General features: G+C 39.1%; 1 protein-coding gene across 1 annotated transcript in view; it reads left to right on the forward strand.

Annotated features, from left to right (window-relative positions):
• LOC104515934 (glutamate receptor ionotropic, kainate 1) overlaps window positions 1–23,224 on the forward strand; it is a gene marked incomplete at both ends in the record, with an annotated part of 67,606 nt that overhangs the window by 23,552 nt on the left and 20,830 nt on the right. Inside the window, 5 exons of the mRNA XM_010160110.1 lie at window positions 2,219–2,362; window positions 17,040–17,147; window positions 18,314–18,358; window positions 21,312–21,425; window positions 22,633–22,836. Coding sequence (XP_010158412.1) covers window positions 2,219–2,362; window positions 17,040–17,147; window positions 18,314–18,358; window positions 21,312–21,425; window positions 22,633–22,836 — 615 coding nt within the window. The remainder of the gene's footprint in view (window positions 1–2,218; window positions 2,363–17,039; window positions 17,148–18,313; window positions 18,359–21,311; window positions 21,426–22,632; window positions 22,837–23,224) is intronic.

The raw sequence follows: 23,224 nt of genomic DNA on the forward strand, positions 1-23,224 counted from the left end.
AACCAGTCAATATCCTTCTGATGTTGAGGGTTCCACAGCTGGATGCAGCACTCCAGGTGGGGTCTCACAACGCATTAGTTGTTCTAATGGAGTCTATTGGTTTCTTTGCAATAATTTTAATAGAATACAAAACTAAAAAAAAACAAGTTTCAGAACTAACTCTTAGTCCCTTTCTTCTTATGCACAAGTACTCGCATCTATATAAAGCAGTTTGCTTCAGAAAACAAAGTGACCTTTTATTTCTCCATGCAACCCCAAGCCCTAAAACAGAACAACAATGAGGGGAGAAATAAAATGCTAAGGGAGGTATTATAACCTCCCAGTTACTGGATTGATGAGTAACAAGATACACAAGAATAAGATTCAAACAGCCAAGTCTGGCAATGCTGCCAACATACAAACGCTGTGGGATGCACCATGTTAGCAAGTAACAGCATCGGTGGTCCCAGGTAGGAGTGCAAAGTGAGGTGCACTGAAGCATTTTCATCAAGTATCTAAAGAGTCTCTAGGCCTGAGACGCAGACAGACTGGGTCTGCAGTGATCAAGTAAAATTCAGTTCTGAATGGACATGTCCCTAGTCCAATGTGAAAACCCATCTGAAGTCCACTGATATTGATGGGAATCTTTCCATTGATTTTGAGGGATTTTGGATTAGGCCTTTAGCCTCCAGGTCTGCTTGGAACAACTGTCTGCTTTAGAACACTTGACACTGAGAACAACTGTTATTGTCTCCTCCTGCTTGCCTCAGCATTTACAGTGTTTTCAATTTGCTTGGATTGTTGGAGCATTGTTTTGGGCAGATCCCGACTAGTGTGTTCAAAGTGATTCCTCATCTGCAGTATATTAAATTAGTCGATAAATTCAGATCACATTTGATTGTCAGCAAAAACCTCCAATGCTGGTAAGACTGATGCTGTTGTAATTTACTTAGGTAAATGAAACAGACAGAGAATCAAGTCTATTAATTTCCCAAAGGAATTTATTGGGAAAGGAATAAAAAATGGATTAGCTTTGCAGTTCATATAAATGAATCCAGTTTCTCATCTGCAGAGTTAGTACCTTTTTTGAAGCCCCTGCTTAATTATTCAGCAGCTTTACAAGAAAGGTAAGCACTTCATTTTTACAGCATCCCTGTTCATTAAACGAAACACGGCTATTCCTACTTCATACATGAGACCACTGAAGCACAGTGAAGGTGAAGGCAAGATTTTTCTAAAACTTCCCAATGATAAAGGGTGACAGAGTGTGAGGTCTCAGTTTGAGGCTTATTGGACATGCCCTTAAATCAACAAACCCATTCCTAAAAGAAACACAAGTTCAGCATCCAGTAATTTTAGTGATATTTAGGTATCTAAGGTCTGTATTCATCCCTCCTGTCTTACTCAACTAGAGGTTTGATGTGTAAGTCCAACTTAAACACCAAAAAAGGCACCTTGAAAGGATGGTTCACCTCTCTCTGAGATGGCATGGGAGGTGTGGTGGGGAACAGCCCTGGCCAAATCTCAGTGGGGCCATTTCACATATTTGTGTCAAAACCCAAGATCCTTGAGAGCAGCAGACACAGAGATAATAGACACCTACCTTATGGGATACTTACCAGGTGCTCAGTGGGACTGATTTCCTCGTAGAGGAAGGCCTGCCTACGTCTTGGGGAAGAAAGAAATCCCACAAGTGCCACAAGAAGAGTGGTGATGGGGACCTAGTACAGATTTCACACAGGCAGCCCTCTCACACCCTACACACACCCCCCACACACCCCATGCCATGCCACCATGACACGCCAGCCTGGCGTGAGACTGGCTTGAACACCTTCATGGTGCTTTTGAATGACAGCCCTCGAGGTGCTAAAAGTCTTTGACAAATCCCATGACAAAACTATAGAAGACTGAGTACTGCGAAGTGGTTGGCCCTAAGACAAAGCTTCCTAAAGCTCTCTTCCATGCCACAGAGTTAACCATGCATTTCTTCCTGCACTGGATCCCCCGATATCTCCTGTAGCTACCCAACACAGTTTTCTTCCCAATATTCACCTGAAAATACTCTGAAATGAATATAGGCTGAAAAAAAATGGATTTTGTTACACCTCAGATTTCCACGGAGAGCCCAGTAGTGGCCTTTTCCATAACAGGAGCCCAGGGAAATGGTTCTCAATAGAGAAAAGCAGGGACAGGGCGCAAAGATGTACACTAAATAAAGCCTTTTTGTTTTTTCACGCAGACTGAAGCAGCTCTGATGTACGATGCTGTTTACATGGTAGCAGTCGCCTCCCAGCGTGCCTCCCAAATGACTGTCAGCTCCCTGCAGTGCCACAGACACAAGCCGTGGCGTTTTGGACCCAGATTTATGAATCTGATAAAAGAGGCAAGTGTAGACCATCTGCTGGTGGTCAGCATAATCCTTCCTTTCTTCGTTTCTGCATTGGCTTGTGTTGTTGCTCCCTGCTCGTTGTCATATGCTATGATCTGGTTTCTGGCACTCGAATATCCAGTTCTTCCTCACCTTCCTAGCAGAGAAATGTTGATTTACAGACACTAGGCTATGGCTTGTATCCTGGTGGAGTCATTATCCAGCCTTTCAAAAAAAGAAGCTGCTAAACTGTAGGTGTGATAAAATCTCAGACTAACACACTGTAAGAACTGACAGATTCTTTGCTTGGTTAATGTTTATTATGGATGCTTATAATTTCTAAAAATATGAGATAACTAACAACAGCCGTTCCAGAAATGGAAACAAAAGTTATATTGTTTGATAAGTAAACAATATTAAAAAAAATATTGTAGCCCGTATTTCTAAAGAAGTAAATTTCTTCATGAAGTCATGCGTTATCTCATAAGAATGCATCACTGAGCTATCTTGATCGACAGATGTTCTAAAAAATTACACATTTTAGCTGAAATGCCTTCACTCTTCCAAAAACTCAGTCTTTATTATGAATTTGAAATGGAAACTTTTCATGTAGGGAAGCATGTGGAAATGAAAATTGAAAATTATGTGGAGTTTCTTATGTATATTTCATCTTTTGCCCCAGTTCTTGTCCATGACAGTGTGATCCCTATCAAAACCACATCCATTAGCACTTGTGTAGGTGGAACAGCACCTGTAGGCTGAGGTGCAAGTTAAGTGGTGGCAGCACATTGGAGTGTACACCTGAATCCAGGAATATATTAGGAGCAAACTGAAGGACAAGACATGTGGTGGTTGCAGAACATGTAGATGAGCTGTCATCACCTTCTGCAAACCTTTCTAAGTAAATTTTTTAAAATTACCATAGGCAATATACGATGTGGTGATTCCCCTACACAGAAAGCATTGAAAGTTACTGAAGCATTACTCTCTACTCAGGGTGTTTTATGAATTTTAAGGTTTCCTTGGAAGCCTCTCTCTTTGAAAGTCAAACGAAAAGACCGGAGTTACTCACGGACCTGACTTAAGAATTAAGGAAGTTTAATGATCCTTTCCTCACTGTGACACAATGATGGCAACAACCAGAAGACATAGGGAAGCAGCACCGGAAAAGATCATTTCTCTCACACTGACATCAGCCATGCTGCATCCAGCTGCCCCACTGAGGATGAGGGGGGATTACTGTAGCAGGAACTGTAAAAGACAGGAGAAAATTGTCATACTAGTGTCTGTGATAAAGATGAACTTCGTCCTCCCTCCCTCCTTTCTGATTTGATCTAAGTGGTAACCTTTGTTGCTGTGCTTCTCAACCTCAAACTAAATGAAGTAGTGTAGCTAGTCATACAGTTTCCAGTGCATCCTAAGAATAATTAAAATTCAATTAAAAGTTAGCAAAGGACTTTTTATCAGAGAATGCACCTGCATAATTCTACAATGGTCATCTGTTTATTATGGCTGGTGCTAGGTATGTAACATAAGGATCCTGAATCCTAAGCCAAGAGAATTACTTTGACCAAGAGCACCAGACGTATCTCAGCACATCCAATTCAAAGTTTAAACAGTTATACAGCTCACATTTATCAGGTACAGCTAGCTTCTCTTGCATGGATTGAGATATGTGAACTAATTACTAATTGCTTTCCAGATCGTGTCTTTCATGGTCAGTAAAACACTGATTTAAATACTCCAAGAGTCTTATCTTCCTGTTTCTGTTCTAGACAAAAAATATGGTTGTTAAAAGTACAGAATAAGGTTTAATAAGACAGTATTACATTTCCCATAAAGGCTACAACAGGTGTTGGAAACTCAATAGTATATACATTTGGCCGTCCCCAGTTCATGTTTGGATATGTTTTGCTCAGCAAGGATAGATGAACTATATAAATTATGAATGAAGTGAACATGAAAAAAAAGTCAAGCAGGCAGAATGATAGTTTGGGCCAACATAAATAAAATTTAAAATTATTATTTTATGATGTTGTCCCGACAGTCTGTGAGGGCAATTTACAGACTAGTTTGAAGATCAATATTTTGTACTGTAATCTAAATAAACAACTTTCAGACAAAGAGGTTGCCTGCAATGAGTCCTGCAGGTGCTAGAACTTAGCAAGTACTTCAGTGGCTCTCTGGTGGGTTTTTGTGTTTTATTTGAGTGGTGATAAGAACTGCAGTCATCTCATTTGTTTTGTGGGCCAACACTATAAAATGACAGGTTGATGGTAATAGAAAGGACCTCAAAGCCTGCCTGGGCATGAGCAGAGGTTAGGGTGTAAAGCCTCTGACCTTTATAGCAACTGATACGCTGCTCCTTTCTTCACTCAGCAGATGGCAAATTAATGTTTTTCAGCCTGTCATTGTCCTCTTGGGAAGTCAAGATTCAGGTCATATCTGGCCTTCAGGTACACACATGTTAGCTTCTCCCTGAAAGCAACTGGAAAGTGGAGATCCTAGGGCAAAACACTGCCTTTTGATTTATGCTGGTCTGAATATATGTAAATTGGAGTGAGCTCCTGAATTTTCAGAGTAAGTGAAAACAGAAGATGGCTAGTTTAATGCGAAAATACTCCTTCCTCGGCCTTAGAACTTCAGGTAAATGTACCAGATAACAGCAGTAGCAGATCCACTGACTATTTTTCTTAATGACCAAGACCTGAAGTGCTACTAGAGAGACTATAGGAGAAAAACACTAGCAAAAATGTTTGAGGCTACAGAATGATCAAGTACAGCATCAAAAAGAGTAATCTTCTGTGCTCTAAAGATCTTGGGACGTAATGTTGATTGTAGGAAGAATTTGGAAATTGGCAGAGAAAAGCAAGCCTTACCAAAGACCCCCAGCCCTGAGGACAGCTTTGAGGTCAGAGAGGTCATCAGCTGGTTCCCGCGAAGGAGGATGTTACATAAAATACACTCTCTGGGATCAAGACTTTTCTACAACAGCTCATGAAGATCTTTTTAATGAAAAGTAAATCCCTGTCAGAAGCTTGTCTTTCTCAGTGACCTAATGTCATTGATATCTAAATGATATTTTAATCTTTTAGCCCCTGTGGGGAGTACATCTAACCCATGCCTAGAAAGAAAAAGGAGGTCATTCTCTCTCTTCAGAAAGGGAATAAGGAGTGAAAGCATGATTAGCCTTTTCCTAAAAGAAAAATGTGTGTGAATATGAAACAGGTGTTTATAATTGAAAGATCAAATTTCCTGGTCACGTCCCCTTTAAAGCAAGAGATAAACCCCAAATAATGATTGTCTGTTATTCAATTGTCAGCTAGACCAATGTGAACTCCCCTCACCCAAATCCAGTAGCAATTAAAAGAACTACTATGTAGAGAAGTATTGCTGAAGTTAGAGATGCAGACTTTATATTTAATGACTTGATTAAGTCCCCTCAAATAGAACCACACACACAAATCTCAAAGATTAAAAGAAATCTGAAGCATTTACTTCTACATTTCAGTTCATGTTGTGTTTTTGACAGGATATGTTTCAAGCACACCTATTTACTAGAGACCAGGAGTGAGAGCAATCCATCTGGATTCTGCATCGAGTAATTGAATGCAGCCTTCAGGCTCTATACAGTTCAGGGGGTGTGACTTTAAAAACTCTCAGGAATCCTCTGAGCTGAACCAGTTCCTTGTGTAGGCTAATGTAATGAGCACAGAAAGAAACAAGATAAGTGGACTTGGTCATACTGGCACTACCATGACTGTAAAACTTTCAAGCCCCTGTCTCACATGTAATAATTCTTCTGAGTGAAAATGTCCCAGTTATACTGGAAAGACAGGCTCACTCAATGCCTCCAAGCTCAAGAAACTCTTTCCTTAAAATTTTTAAAGGGTTTTCCAGCCCTCTGCTAGCTGATTCTCTTTTCTACAAGTAATAAATAATATGTCTCATAGAATGTGTCTGGCCTGCGACAAAGACAAGCAATACTAAGACCCTGAAGAAGCCTGCTTAAAATATCACAGCATTTCTCATTATTTAAGACTTAAAATGAGACTTTCATTTAGCTCAGTTGTACACAGGAAAAGTAGTGTAAACATTGAACACATTTGTCTACAGTTTTTAAAGCATCTTATATCGTGTGTGACCCCGGTCTGTGGATGACAAACTGCTTCAACAGTAAAGTTAATTAGGAAAAAGAAGACATGTCCAGTCCTTCCCTGTACAAGAGAACAGAAACTGACTCAGCACCTGGAAGTGAAATTATGCAACAAGGACATCCTTATTATCTTAGGTTGTTATTTTGCCTGCTTTTTGGAATCGTGATGATAATTCAGAGTGTCATTCCTGGCATCTTTTCTTCTAAACTTGAGGTATTTAAGCAAATAATTATGATCTTTTGCTGTAGAGAAAGAAGCCTCTCCCTCAGCATAATTAGGAGGACTGGGAAACAGGGAGGCATTATAATTTGCAGTCACCACAAAAATATTTGGGAAGACCTGCACTGCAGGAAAAAAGACTTGAGAATCCTCTGAGCTGGACCGTTTTTTCAAGTAAGACTAATGACCATAGAAAGCAAGAAGATGGGTGAACTTGGTCAAACCAGGACTACCACAACTGCTTATCTTTCAAGCCTCTGACTCAACTTATTTGTAATAATTCTTGAATGAAGATGTGTCAGTCAGTTAGTCACTTGCTAGCCCATACTTGCCTCCAAGCCAGCTGTATCTCTACCTCACCTGTGCTGAGTATAAAAGTGATTTAGAAACTCCCATCTGTCGTGAGGTGTGTGCTATGTACATGCTGCTTAAGACCTGGTTGTTCTACAATAAGAAAGCAGTAGATTTCTCTGCTTTCTTATATTTTAGAGCTGTTCTGCAGCAATCAGACACTGACTTTTTTCAACGCATAAATGTTTAAAAGTTTATATCCTTAAAATCTCTGAACTGTTTGACGTTTACCCAGCACTTTAGATTGATGGCAAGTTCCTACTCTCTCATTCTGATCCACCAGTGCAGGTGACATCCTGCCAGTTTGTTTTATTTTTGGCATGGAGTGAGGAACCATCCTTAGGACTGCTAGATTTCCTGGGAAGCTCTAGTGCAGGGAACAGAAGACAGAACTAATGAGTTGACAATGGCATGACCACATCCATATTGATTTTGTCCAAATTTGATGAGCTGACTAAGACTGAAAAAAGAACAGGAATGTGCAATGTATTGATTAAGTGGTATCACATCACAGGATGTAATTTTCAGGGGATTCTTGATAATAACTAAATCTAAAGCAAATATAGAACATCATTGGGAGAAGGAACTGAAGATTTTTCATTGCAGGAAAAGTAAAAATTTAAAATAAGACCAAAGAGAAAGCAATCCACCTAGTGAGACATTAATCTTTTTTGTTGTTGTTTGGGTTGTTTTTGTTGTTGTTAAAATTGGCAGCTTCTCCAAACCAAGGAGAAAAAACATCTTGTAAGAAAATCGAACATTTCTTTTGTTTCATGGTCTGTTATTACTACCAAAGTCAACATGTAAGAGTATTTTCATGGGACTGAAAATCTACAGAGTGGAACAAAAGAAGAAGTGAGCAGTACAAGACTCTCAGTGTCAGAAGATCCAAGAACTCACCATCTCCCCTGCTGCCTGAGGAAGAATCCATGTGTCAGTTCACCCTCAGACAATCTTTCTGCTGCACAGAAATTTATGCACATGACTGAGAAACAATGAAAATATTTCAGCTCCAAAACATAAAATAACATCTCTTCTGCTGCATGTTTCTCATTGTATTTGAGTGTTGAGTCAATTACAACATCTATTGATACTGGCTGCAGTTATTTTCTGGGTTCTGATGCTGCAATATTTACTTAAGTCAAAGGAAAGCAATTATTTACTTTGGTAGAACTTCTCTCACGAGATAATTTCATATTAGGATTTGATCCACTCCCATTAAAACATTTTTCTTTGTTTTACTTCTAAAAACCTTTATTTTTGTCCATGAAGTAATGGATGCGTTTCTGATACAAGCTTATTACAATCTGTTATTTTGAACTGAAAATTATTAATTAAAAGAGCAAACAAAACAACTGCTAGACCTGCATCCCACAATGATTTATTAGTAAATAAAGGTCAGCTTTCCAAGAAGATAATGTATGGCTGAGGTTAATGCCAATAGGAATTCATATTCTGAAATCAAATTTCAAGTGGAAAATCACTTAATTTATGGAACGATCTCTTCACAGATTGCAAAATAATGGTCCTAGGGCTTGTATACTAAGAATAAATACATACTACATATTGATAAAAAATTATCTGCAAGGTTTTGATACTGTGATATCTAAAATTAAAACAAGAAATATGTCAAAATCTTATATATTTTTCCATTCTATTTTTACTTTCTTAAATATAACCTGAAAAGTAGATTTGTTTATAAAAAATGAGCAAGAATTACTATAAATTGATTTTATATGAATTTATGGAAAGTATTTTGATATTTGCCACACCTTTTTTCAGAACATGCTTTATACACTACTCCTGGCCTACTAAAAGTGCTTATCACTTACTCCAAAATGATATTTTGATCTAAGTGCCAGTGCATGGCCTAAACCAGATGATATTTACTTGTACTGGAAAAGCCCTCAGGAGCTTTTCAGTCACATCAACGCTGAGCTGTTCATTGTGCACATTCTTTGCTCCAAAGAACTCAAGAGGAAACTGTTAAATGCAGATGATTTAGGTTCTGCAGCAGTGTACTCTCATTGAAACAATCTGTTCCTCAACCACACAACCTCCTACTCACCATTCACAGATCTGCCAGCATGTGGGTCCCATTATCTCAGGTGGAAATGACACGGTGCTTGGCACTGCATGAAGCCCTCACAGGTTTCTTGTCATCCATGTTGTTGGATGGGTTGGCGTCACTGTAATAGGATAACAACAGCTCTGTTGGGGAGGACATTTTCCACTCAAGGTGATGGGCAGGAATAGAATGCCCGAGCTTTGGCTTTGGCTCCTGGCTTTGCCACAGACTCTGTGCAACCCTGAGCACATTGCTTCAGGACAGCTCCAAAACCTGTGCCATGGTTACATGTGCCAAGGAACTCAAAGGCTTTTCAAACATATGCTCTGAAATGAATCCATCATCCTCAAGTATTCAAGGTTCATTTGTCAAATTTGTCACACCGAACACATTTTATATGACTACTTTTGAATGTCACTTTGCCACAGACTCTGTGCAACCCTGAGCACATTGCTTCAGGACAGCTCCAAAACCTGTGCCATGGTTACATGTGCCAAGGAACTCAAAGGCTTTTCAAACATATGCTCTGAAATGAATCCATCATCCTCAAGTATTCAAGGTTCATTTGTCAAATTTGTCACACCGAACACATTTTATATGACTACTTTTGAATGTCATTAAGCTCAATCACTGCTCTGGAAATGAGTGTTATTGAGTGCCTCACAGAACAGCCTGTGGCTTTCTCAAGAAATCCCCCTTCTCTATTTACCCACATTTCCCTCTCGTGTCAAGACGGGGGTGTGCTCAGTCTTATAACAGCTGCCTAAACCCCTTTCTAAGAGCAAGTGTCCCCCACACTTCCTTTTTTTCCATTCCACTGCTTCTTAGTAAAGGCCAAAACTGTTCCAGTCTTGGACATCTTCCCACTAAAGAGACTATGAAGCATCATGCTTTTTAGTGGGGTAGATAGAACCCTGTATTGGTGGATGCTGAATTTCTTTTTATTACATCTTTTATGCTCGATTTGGACCAGGATAATATAAAAGTCATACACTAACTCACTATATTCCATAATCCTTGAGGATCTATTTTACTAAGAGGATTAATTGTAAGAGCTGATAAGTTGATGTGTGTCTCAGAGCATATTATGATTTCCACAGTGACTAGAAGTAATATCACTATCACCTAAATCTATCAACCCTCTCTGAAACTCTAATAAAGCAGGAGTTTTCTCTCCCAAAAGGAAAGAAAACCAAAGGAAAATTAAAGTAGATCTTTCCTTGGTCATTACCACTTTGGTTGGTATATAGGGGTATTGTTATTTATGGTGACGGAAGATAGAGTAGAAAAGTGATCTGTCGTATTCTGAGCGCGTGGCCACAGTAGGTTTAGGTATGCCGTGTTTTATAATTTTTTCAGATACCTGATTTTGTAGTCAAGCAGTTTGGAGTTGATTAAAAAACAAACAAACAAACAAACAAACCAGACATGAGAAAAAGAGCTCACTTACAGCCTTGTTCCTTGACATTGAGCCACACAGTCGTTGTCCTTTGTATATGTGCATTAATAATTGCCATAATTCTGTAATGAGCAAAGTTCTGCTCTGCTAATAAGTCTAAGAAGCAATGGAGTAGACAGCATCACCCACCTCTGGATTTGGATTTCAGTTAGCACCATAACCCTCATCAGAAATATTGGATTATCAGTTCAAAACTAACGTAGAGGTTCACCTTCTTTACAAGCAGGTAGTGCTGAATAAACAGAACAGGTCTGTTGCTCTGGTACACCTGATATGACGTTTGAGATCCCCGTAAGTACTCATCTGCCACCTTTTCTTAAAAGCTGAAGGATGCTGTACCTGAAGTGGCATGGAGACACTGGCACTAGTGGAGATCGGTTTGCTGCCATTCACTCTAGGTTGCTAATATTTAGCTGAAGTAAAATGTTGTAGTGAGATGGTAGCTAAAGGAAATTATGATATAAAGTCTCTCTTCAGGATGAGACTGTCCAAGTTGCTCATTTTGATAGACCAGCACGGAAGCAGAATGAATTTCCTAATCTCGATCCAAACACATAATGCATTCATTTTAGAGAATATATAGGTCCAAAAAGACCATGATGTTAGCATGTCTCTGCCACTGTGCAATGGTAAATGAGCAAACGTAATTTGGGGAGTTGAATACTAATGCTTCCTCAATTCCAGGTCAGATGATTGCCAGTAATGTTTTTCTATTGTTTCATTCATCATTAAAAAAAGAAAGAAAAACAATGGCACGATGGCGTTGTAAATTAATACATTTTATTTCACAACTGTGGTAATTAGAGATGTATATTAAATCAATAACTGATGTTAAGTTTTGCCTATTAACTTCTGATAATAAATAAACAGCTTATACACCAAGAGTTAAAGATACAAGTATAATTGGCCTATATATTGATCACAATAAAAAAAGAAAAAAATTCCATCCAATTACTTGCCTTTGTGGGTTATCTTCAACATGCTTGGAAAAGCAACCTACCAAAGGTCAAGATAATCCCATTGACAAAACTGAGTAGACAGGAAAATACTGCTATCTTTGATGAGACTTCAGTCTACCTTCTGAATGTATTTCTTCCATATTGAGGAGTCCAGCTAACCAATTTCTGTTTCAAGCTCCTACTGAATCTATAGAACTCTGCTGATTGCATGCCTTTAGGATCAGGTTTCAAAATGTTCAAGTTACATATAAACAGCAAGAGAAAGAAAAAAAAAAACAAAAGGTGAGATGAAAAATCACAGTAGGGTAATTTTTGTGTGCCCAGATGCATTTGTAAGACTTTTGAATAAAGACGACTGTCATTTAGCATTGCACTTGTATCCAAGAAAAGTGTTCACATAAGATGCTGTTTATCATCAATTTGTGATACTTCATATTAAACAATAACTCAGACTTTAGTGGCAGATGCAAAGTGTCTGAATATTTTGCACAAAGGCAAGCTTGAACCTGGTACTGTGCAAGGTTTTGAAGCTGAACAACAGAACAGCTCATTTTCTACCACAATATTGTGTTAAAATAGCTTTTTTTTCTAGCTTTTCACTCAGAAGTTTTATCAACTCCTTTTAAAAATTTGTTAAGTTATGGCCGTTTCTCCTTATACCATTTAAAGCAGATTCAGTATATGTTGTAAGGTACATAGTCATGGTTTTATTTGCATTTGATGGTGCATTTTTGTGTCTCAGATGTTTTCTTGTAGTGTTAAATCTGGACATATGTTCAAAATGGCGGGTCTTATTTTTTGAACAGTGGGAACAATAAAAAGTTAAAATGAGTTTGACACTCCAAAGAGATTGCTAGATTAATTACAAATGGAGGTCTAAAGAACAGGTTCAGAAAAACTATTTTATTTCACAGGTTATTGTAATAAGTGGAATATTATTAGAAGAGTGGAAATGACTGCACATTCTGAAACATTATTAAGCATAATAGTTCAGAAATTTATAATAAGATCATGTCTTTGCACTTTTTGTATTGCCAGGGCACTTTGAATATTTAAAAAAGACCTTGAAAAATTTAAAGTTTTCTAATCTGAAACACAGCTATCCAGAATCCCTCACTGGGGCAATGAACTCAGAAGGAGAAAATATACCATAGGTAGATAAACGGTTAACTGAAATATTTGGGTAAAATTATATTGAGTAAGAAAAACAAGTACATAATAAAAATGAAATCAATTTGTCTGAGAAAGATTGCCATTTTTGTGTGCATTAGTGCAATACAGTGTCTACAAAATTGGCCATATCCCATTGAGTCTATATCATAAAGCTGAATATTTTCTCAGTCAATGCATTATATACACTGTTCATTATGATTTCTTGAGCTAGTCATGTCTTGCTAATAAAACTCTGGAAATATAAGTGAAGTCTGCTAGAGACAAAAGAAACAGAATATGAAATGTACCTGTTCTTTTACTTTAGTAAGTCTGGTAGCAGCTGAACTAATTGATTCTGTGATTGAACTGTTGATTGGCTTTGCCTGAAGCTAAGGCTGCTATAGAAATTGATTCAAGATGATGAAGTGGAAACTGATATAAAGACCGTATGATGGTGGTGTGAATTGATAGCAAGCTTCTAGAGTGTTTGCTCTTAGAAGCTGAGTCAGCTTCTTTTTCCAGTTGTTATAATTTTCCATCAGAATATTTATACAAAAACGAATATTGTAATTTGTATGTTTAGCCCCAGATTTCAGTTTTTACTTTACGCACAATCTTAATTCTTTAAAGCAGTAAAAAGAGAAAGTTCCACAGTTTAGATTAGGTTGCTTTGGATAATTTTGCCATGTCAGGTACCTGACAGCCTTCAAAGATGACTGAAGACTTGTCTGTAATCTGTTCTATCCACTACCTTTTCCATGCTTACTAAGAAAGGGTCTGAGCAGCTGCTGGTCCTGTATGGTTTGCTTCTCAGCTACCACTTGAAATCAATATATCACATTAATTCCCCATTTTTGTTTAATAAACAGGAGAAGGTCATTAAATGTTTTCAAATTAGAAATAGTAATATCTGATAAAACATGGTAGTGAAGAATGTGAGACCTTATTGTCAACCTCATATGAACACTGCATTGCCCTACTGCTGCAAACCTCCAAAAGAACATTTCCTCACGATTCTGTTGTCAGAGCCAGCCTGCAAACTTGCAAACATGGGAGCTAAGACAAGCAAAAGACGTTACAAACAAAAGCCACTTCAAATCACGTTTTTTTAATTAAGCTGCAAGCTTTACTCAAAATTATACAGACGAAATTGAAAATACATTTTCTCCCTAAGTGTTTCGAATTGTGCCTTTAGTTCCTCTAATATTAAAGCAAGGACAGAGTGCAAAAAAGCAATTTCTTTTGATGAATTACATGATTAGGTTCCGATTCAACTTTTATTATATCCTGTAACATTTAACACAGAGTGTCACTAGAAACATTAAAATTGCTATAAATCTTGCATATAAAAGCATGAAATCTCATTGCTGTGCTAAACAGTCGTGCGGTTTCTGACTATTCAAAAAGTTCTGCTTCATTTCTGTTCGTTAATTGCATTTGGGAACTGCGCAACTGCTGCCTATTCTGTTTGCCTGAACACGGCGACTGGTAGGCTCTTGCATCCCTGATTTACCTGACAGGCCCCCAGCAGTGTTGGTCTACAGCTACGATTCCGGAGCAATGATACATCCCACTGTCTTTGCCTACAGCAGACAGTTGTGCTTTAGGACTCAAATTGCATTAAAAGCTTGAAAGTTTTAGCATAGGTTTCAGAAGGCCTGGGACAGACTGTAGGTTCCTAGCTCATCCCTCCCTTTGTTTCTTAAGGAAAACTTTTGTTTCTGATCAGGAGAGAAACGTCACCTGTCTGTGTAGATGTGCTGCACACACAGGCACCACAACTGTCTTGAAGTCAGAAATAAAATTGTCCTCACTGGACTCAAGACCCAAATGTTTTCTGTTTACTTAGAATAAATAAAATAAAAATCAGACATTAAGTTTAAAATTCAAATGGTATTTGAAGCATGTGCTTCACAATTAGGGTTTGAAAAAACTCTTCAACATCTAAGTTTAACTGTTCTGACAAACACTCCCTAATTTCTGTTCAGAATTTAAGTCCCATTTGGGTCATTATTTGATGCTCTAAGTGGGATTTAAATTAGACAAAGGCTATATGCACTTCTCTGCTACCTTGAAATTTCAGCACACACCTATGCAGCTTGTAACATCTTTTCCTATAATTTTGTTTTACTGTGGGGTTAGAAGCACCAATGCCGATTTTCAGAAGTGAGCTACCATTTCACCATATAAATATTTTCTACAGGAATGGAGATGTAGGCTCCTGACACCATGTTCAAAAATAACATATTGGTTCCTTTATTCAAGATCATATCATGTTAAAAGAGAAGCTGGGCATCTGATATGTAATCAATAAATGTGAGCATTTCACAGAAAATTGCCCTCTGAGGAGGAATTGATCTCTAAAGATCATATTTTTAAAAATGCTTCATCTTTATGAATAAGAGATGGGGGTCATGTCAGAGTAATAAAAAGACAGACTGGAAAAGAGATACTTTATAATGAAATGCATTCATATGTATCCCTTCCTGCTATCTTAATTACATCAGCACACAAATCCACAAGTGCTTCACTGTTTACAGCTGAGATTTTTGTATGTTCCCGTGCCATTAAAATGTAAAGTCTCATAGCAAATTTGTTGCATTTGTGCTTTGCCATTCATATTTTACGTGGGCATGCTTCAAAAATCTTCTGTATTCCCACAAAACTCTAGATGCACCAGATTTGGCTGAGACACATGGTGATAACACCTCAGCACCTGAGATTAAATCCTGCAGCTTCAGAGTTAAAATTTAGATTTAATAGGAAGGGGACACACCATTCTGTAAATCAGATGATTTTTAATGCAGCTTTCCTTATGTGATCTGTCTACAACAAATTAAATGAAGCAAATAATGTGCAGTAGAAAAGCTTGTAATTTAAGAATTATATGGATGACACACATGAAGAAACAGTGCCATCATTTATCATCAGCCTTTCTTGTGTCTCTGAACAATTTAATCTAATATTAGAGTTCCCCAAAATAGATAATAAAAATCATCTGCAGTTTGAAATCCATCAAATACTTTCATTTATAGGTAAGCTTCAGCTTTGGGGACAAAATGGGGGCTATGTGAGAGACAGATCTCATTTAAAATGAAGTGGGTTTGCTGAGAAGATTACAAGATAGAGAAAACAAATTGCAGTGAAAGTTAGCTCTGGACATGGATCCTGCTGCACTGAAGAAGCGTTCCCCAGCACTGGGAGTCATCATGACTATACAGGCTGATGTACAAAGTCCACTGCTTTAACTTACTCCTGATGCTAATATTTAAAACAAGGAAAATGTGACTTCTGTTAATTGTGATGAAATAGAAAAATGCCACCTGGACCAAAACCCATCATACGCAATGCATATGCTGTACTTCAAACATGTATGGAAGACTTGTGTGTACCTTACACTACAAGGTGACTGGGTGAATTTTTTTCTGAAAGCCTGCTTTTAGAGACACCGTCATTGTGCCATCAACACCTGTGAGCACAGACAGTGCCAGGGCTCCTACTGGGAATCGTACACCTCCTTTGCTTACTTGGGAACTTGTGTCTTCTTCCTTTGGGATGCAAAAGGAGTAGGAAACAATTCAGCAAAGTCTGGGACATTAGGAGCCCAGTGCTGGTGGGGAACATTCTACCACAACCTGGCTGAGAAATGAAGCAAGAATAATGAAAGCCCTTCTGTCGTTTAGCTCTTCCTGGAAAAATGTGGGTTTCTGCACCCCGAGTAGCAGAGGCAGCATCTGTCACAGGAGACTAGGAAGTGTGCAACTGAGGTGTTGAGAAAGCTTTGGTGGTTTGGGATGGTTTGCTACCTTCATTCATTAAGGACCTTCTGGGGATCCCAATTCAGCACTCACTGCCATTTCTTACCCTTTTGTCTTGGAGAACTTAAAAGGGTACCGGGCTGGAGTAAAGAGGATCATCCCAGGAAGGCTGGTGGATTTAGACTGTCATACTCCAAGGTTCCAACTCAAAGCTTGGACCAAGCAGACTCCTTTCCTAATTTCTTAGTGAATTCTGGCACATGTAATACGTATTTTATTCTCTCTCTCTTTTCAATATATCTTTTTAAATATAGCACTAGACATATGTAAATAAATATATATAAAATTTCACAAACTTGTGCCTGATTGTAAGAAAACAAACATATTGAATAAAACCCAGATGACATAAGAGTTGGAGAAACTTTTTTATCTGACAAAGCCATATATGTTTGAAAAAACTGTTTGGAAGTCATTCAATGCTATGGTTAATTTAAAATGCAATGTTTTCTATGTCTTCTGAGTTGTTCCTACTAATTATTACAGGGAGGAGTGTTTTTGTGTTCACACAGGCACGGTGGGATGGCCTGACAGGGCGCATAACCTTCAACAAAACCGATGGCTTAAGGAAGGATTTTGATTTGGACATTATTAGCCTCAAGGAGGAAGGAACAGAAAAGGTAACCAGATCTTTTGTAAAACAGTGACAAAAAGCCAATTTGACGGGAGCCTAAGGAAGTCCATTCTCCTCAGCTTGAATTTCCTGTGCTTGGTGTAAAACCCATTATCCCTGCGACTATTTGAGTCAAAGTTAGAACTGAGCTACTAGGATTATTTTGTTAATTTACAATGCATACCTTAAATTTCAAGGTGTGGGATAGGAATTTGGGACTGGCAATAATTATCTGAATGGAAATAATTATTTTAAGTTCGCATTATATTAAGTTCTTGCTGCTGTAACTTGGGGCAGTAAATTCATATAGTGATAAACCCTAGACTTATCTTAGATCATTGTGACACGAGGGAGACAGGATAGAAGGTGCTTGAGTAATAACCTCAAAAAGAGTTGAGATGTTAAAAATTTTTCATGTTTTTGAGATGAGATCCCTCGCATCCTTAACTGCTTATCATAAACTGCTGAAATGGTGAGACTACAGAGGTCTAAGTGAGCTGTAGCATCTTTGTTTGAAAACAGAAAGTTCTGCATGATACAATTTCAGAAACTGGTTCTGCATTCAAACAAAAGACAAATGAAATTCACTTTCCTTCAGGACACTCAGGGAAACATGCCTCTGGAAAAAATAAAATCCCTATCAAAAGATATTGTTTTCCTTACTTTACCAATCATAAATTTTCCTGAAGATGCAGAGGTGTAAGGCAGAGGAGCTCCTTGCATTGCAGAAACCATGGGAAGGAACCGAAAGCTATGGACGCTTTTGGCCACGTTTCATGCTAGCCCGACAGCACTGCTGCTGACATCTGAATTCTGCCATCGCCAGCCAGGATCCGGGCTGGAGACCAATGGGGGCTTAGAGGACCCTGGAGGGAGACAGGATGTCTTTACCCTGGGCCTCAGCCAGCAAACATGGGCTCCCAACAGGCACTACAGGGCGTCCTCCACCACTGCCTTGGAGGTGGCTGCTGTGGGCACCCAGAAATCTCTAACACAGGTCATGTCAGCTAGGGACAGTACTGTCCCTTGCTCTGCGTACATTGTCTTGATTCTGAATGATAATTGCTGATGGGTTAACTGAGACTTTGAACATAATTGTTCCAACACAGCTCTCCAGACTGGTTCTCTTTTCATTTTTAATGAAGCACTCTGTTTATTTTTCTCTGTACCAAGGCTGCTGGCGAGGTTTCTAATCATTTATATAAAGTGTGGAAGAAGGTTTGTACACAGATGAGTGATGCAGAAAACCTTTGGGCTGGGTCTTCAAACTCATCCTTTGGGTTTTGATAGTGACCTCATATTGCAGTTTAGAGACAACAGTCAGTCCAAGAATATGATTTTTTTTCTGGTAGAATAGCTTTCATCCCAAGTCAACACTGTAATTCCAAATAGTAAAAATATCTTGGCATGATTCTGCTTGTTTACAAAAATCCTTTTTTATCCTTGGGAGATGTGGTTTTCCCCTCTTTGAGTAGAGGCTCCTGGCAGTAGCAAAATCAGTCCCTCCCTCAGCTGTTAACCTTCCTGATTCACCTAAGATTCACCATGAGCGGTAAATTTGTCCCATTTTGAATGCGTACTAACATTAGCAGCAAGGACTGTTTTAATGTACGGGTTAGGGGTTTTTTTGCCTCCCATAAAATGCATACTGTGCAGACAACATTCAAGCACTGTTGACTCAGAATTTTGATGTGTGTTATTAGCTCCTTACAGAAAATAAATGATGATTAAGTGGATGCTGTCATTCACTAACACATAGAAATTGGAACTAAGCTTGTTTATAAAAGATCTAAATACCCCAGAAACCTCAGCCCTGTTTTAATGTCAGGTGCCTCTGCCTTGGTGGAAAAGGCACTGAAGTGGGAGTCAAGAGACCTGCTGCATGCACTGCTCCCCACTGGAGGTACAGCCCACGGTTGCCATTCTGTAAGAAGATAACAACTGCATTCACCATGTCACAAGATAAAAATTTCTTATAACACTTGGAATTACATTTTGTTCGTATTTCACACAGATCTTATTCTTTCTGACCCTTCCCACATTCACAGTTTAAAAGGCTTTGGCTTTGTTTTGTTTTGTTTTGAGAGGGATTTTAATGTTATAGACTAGACCAGTGCAAAACATCCTACAGCACTCTTTTCGTGTTCTTATAAAGCACATACTTAATAACCTTGTTTTAATCTTCAGTGAATCAGGCTAAGGCACAAAGATCCCCTTTTCCATCATTACTGGTGAATAGATCATCCTACCTGACATGCAGAATGCTATTGAACCAATCTCGCTTTTGACTCTAGGCATTTCGTGTTACGCTGAATTGATTTAAACCAAATTACAATTGGTTCAGAGCACAGGCTTGCTGAGAAGGGCATATGACACCTCTCAAACTTGTCACTAAACTGCAATAAATCCCCTGGATTCACCATAGTGATGTACTACCTTGACCTCATTCTTCCAGTGCCCCTCTGACCTCCTCCATCGCTCTAATCAAGGTTGACCTGCGGTGTCATTCTTTTATCCAGACATAGAGTGGTCTCCTGGTGTATTTTGTATGCACTGTGACTGTGTCACTCCATGTTTTTCATGGTTGTTCTCCTTTTTCGTGCTGCCAGCTGATAAAAGCATATCAAGTCAGTAACAACGGTCAGAACAACTTTTTGATTAACTCAGCCACTTCAGTGCAAATTCAAGGACACTGGTTATTTACTATATTCCTGGCATAGGTTATCATGATATCCAACATTTTATTTCGTATGTACTTCCCAGATCAGTTTCCCAACCTGATCTAGTTTTGGAAACCAAGGGAATGGCTCATAAAAGCTTGAAAAAAGAATTATAAAAAATGGCATACTTTGGAAAAAATGTTTGTGAAAGGCAAAAGCAATGGCACCCAGGGACACAAACCCGAAGTTTGTTTGAAATTATACAGTTATTACCCCAAACCCACACTCAGCAGTCACAAAGTGATCTGCTGGGTTTGGTACAAAGGCAGTGCCATCTCTGCCTCAGTTAACAACCAAAGAGAAAGAGTCCAGCCTGGGTCTGAAATGACTGAGCATCTGACGGCAGGCAGAGACCTTCAGTACACATGGACAAGCCAGCGGGTGTTGTCTCAGACTCACTTGGCAGCTTCGCTGGTGATCCCAGCAGGGAGGATCTGAGAGCTGATCCCTCTTGGGTAGAGCTGAAACATGCTGGCAGAGCAGCGCAGCGATGCGAACAGCTCCACAGACGGCTGATGTCAGTCACCCAAGCCATCCGTCTGGTGCTCTCCACAAATGTCCAATACAAACCAAACTGCCTGAGCTGGCCCCTTGCCTGGGGTTTTCTCACATCAGCCCTGCTGTGTATGCAAATCCAAAGGCAAAAAAAAAAAAAGCTTTAAGACTGTGTTTATGTTAAGTAAATATTATCTGAATTAATCAACCTGGTTGTAAATTCTGCCCTCTCAGGTTGTAGATCGAAATCCACTGAAGTCATGAAGATTTTTTGCTTGAGGCTTGGGATTGGGCTTTAAATACCACAATTCTTCAATACCTCTGGGACTAGAAAGGAATTTGCTTTTGGCCACTTGTATTTACTGAGCAAATACTGATCAATGGGCGAAATGGTATCACATTTCTAGCTCTATCATAACTAGTAGTCAAGAAATGACAGAATAATCTTTGCTAAACCTGCTGAAGGCACAGCAAAAGCAAAAGGCCAGTGCATCCATCAATCTGCTTCAACATATCTATTCAAACTTTTAACCTGTTGTATTGGAGGAGAGGGATCTTGCCGTATGTTTCAACTCTACCATTAATGAAAATTTAAAAAAATAAAAATTTAAAAAAGACATTTGACATTTTTGAGCATGAAACAAATTCAATATGTTCCACTTTTGTAGCAAATTGGCTAATACACCACTGTATTGACATGCCTTACAGTCTTACAGCTTATTCATTTCCACCTGCTTTTGAAAGGGCAATGTGTTCCCTGTGTTTTCTAAATCAGCCATTTGATGTTGCTGTCTTACTCAGACCTACAGCTGTTTCCCTCCTCTAGCATTTCGTACTGCTGGTGCCTTTTTCTGTGGTGACTAGAGCCAGTGCACTTTTCCTAGGCAGTGAGCATATACGGAAATGTTTCAGCTCACTGTGACCGGGCAGCAGCTCACTCACTCTCTTCTGCGCAGATTGGGGTTTGGAATTCATACAGTGGCCTTAATATGACGGACAGCAACAAGGACCGATCGACCAACATCACCGATTCCTTGGCTAACCGGACACTTATTGTCACCACCATTTTGGTAAGACTTGCTGCATGGAGGCAACACCGCTCGCCGCGCGGTAGGATGCAGGCGTTGCTGATGATGGGTGGTGGGGCTCCCCGCAGCCGCCTTTGCCACCCCTGCCCTGCACTCCACGGCTCTTTTCTGCCACACTAAACAAGGTTTTGTTAAACTAGTCTGTTTTCAAGCAATTTCTTTGATTTAGACCCAGAATTGACATGCAAATTCATCTATCCACAAGAATGATTTAAAAATACCCCACTGCCAATGAAAGACTCTCGGGAACCTCTGCCTCCAAAATTGTTTAGTGTACTTGAATATTTCAGAGACAAACCCTGCATACTTTTTTTCCCAGAAGAATTAACACACACAAATACTCAGTCCTGTAGTCAGTGCGTATACAGCCTTCCTTTTTACTGAAAATGAGATGAAGAGAAATGAAAGAAAGTAGCAAACAGTGAATAGACAGACTGGGGTTTGTCCTTACTATGATAAGTGGAAAATATGCAACTGGGTATTCACCAGTTGTTCGACCTCATGCTTTCTCCCTGGCCAGTAATGCCACTTTTTTCAATTATTCTGCCTAAATACTCAAAATCTGCTCAAATATTCTGCTCAAAATCTCCCTCTACACTCCTGTTGCCAGAGGTCTTTTGCCACATTAAAGAGCAGAAACCTGCTTGCCCTGATCTTCTATCCAAAATCCTTTAGAAATAAAAGCAACAAGGTACTTTGCAATCTCCCTCTGCTGTTCTCCATTCTCTCATGTGAATACCTGCTCAACTCACAGCTATTTTATACATTTGAAGATTTTTTTTTTTTTTTAATACAGATCTATTTCTGACAGAATATCCAGTTTTAGGTCATCCTTTTTCTATTATTTAGGCTTCTCTCTCCTTCAGCATCCCTTTCTGTCCCTTAGGGTGGGACAATGTAGAGTACAGATCTTGGATCTGATTTTGGAGCTGCTAAGCACCATTTTAATTAAAGCCCCTGGGAGCTATGAATGGTCTGTTCCACTGAAAATTAGAGCTCTTATGCTTATCACTAACTGATTCAGTCAATTTGTTAACACACCTAAAACAGCTTTTAATGGACACAGTAAATTACTGTTTTCCATCTAATTGCAATCCGTTTAGGAAATATTCACCTAATTCAGAGAAACCAATCTAATCTGAAACAAACCTCATTTCTATTGCTACATGTCTACTGTCTTTTTCTATAGGAAGATCCCTATGTTATGTACAAGAAGTCTGACAAGCCCTTGTACGGAAATGACAGATTCGAGGGTTATTGCCTGGACTTACTGAAGGAGCTCTCAAATATTTTAGGCTTCATCTATGAGGTCAAACTAGTTTCGGATGGTAAATATGGAGCCCAGAATGACAAAGGAGAGTGGAATGGGATGGTCAAAGAACTCATAGATCATGTAAGATTGAATCCTTCTTACTTTATTCTCCTTTCACCTGTGGTATTTTATATGAAGCCAGCCCAAATGAAATGTTTGATTTAGGTTCCATTTTTTCAGAGCCACTGGTCTGTCTACATTGCTGTTTCTCAGAGTAGGAACTCACGTCACTATGTCTGAACCAACAGTTTCCTCTTGTTGGGGGAATCTCCATCTGTGGTGGGACAACAGGTCCTGCCCACCCCTTGGCTACAAACTCCAGTGGCAAAGGCTGAGCTTCTAGCTCACCTCTGTCTGGTGGCAGCCTCTGTGATGTGGACATAGTGACTGCCCAGATGCTCTGACAGCCCTTGCTCGCAGTCTGCCCCAATCACAGAACCGAGCCCCACATCCCTGGTCCTACCTCTCC

The sequence above is a fragment of the Eurypyga helias genome, unplaced genomic scaffold (assembly GCF_000690775.1).
Source record: "Eurypyga helias isolate BGI_N326 unplaced genomic scaffold, ASM69077v1 scaffold3931, whole genome shotgun sequence".
Classification (NCBI taxonomy): domain Eukaryota; kingdom Metazoa; phylum Chordata; class Aves; order Eurypygiformes; family Eurypygidae; genus Eurypyga; species Eurypyga helias.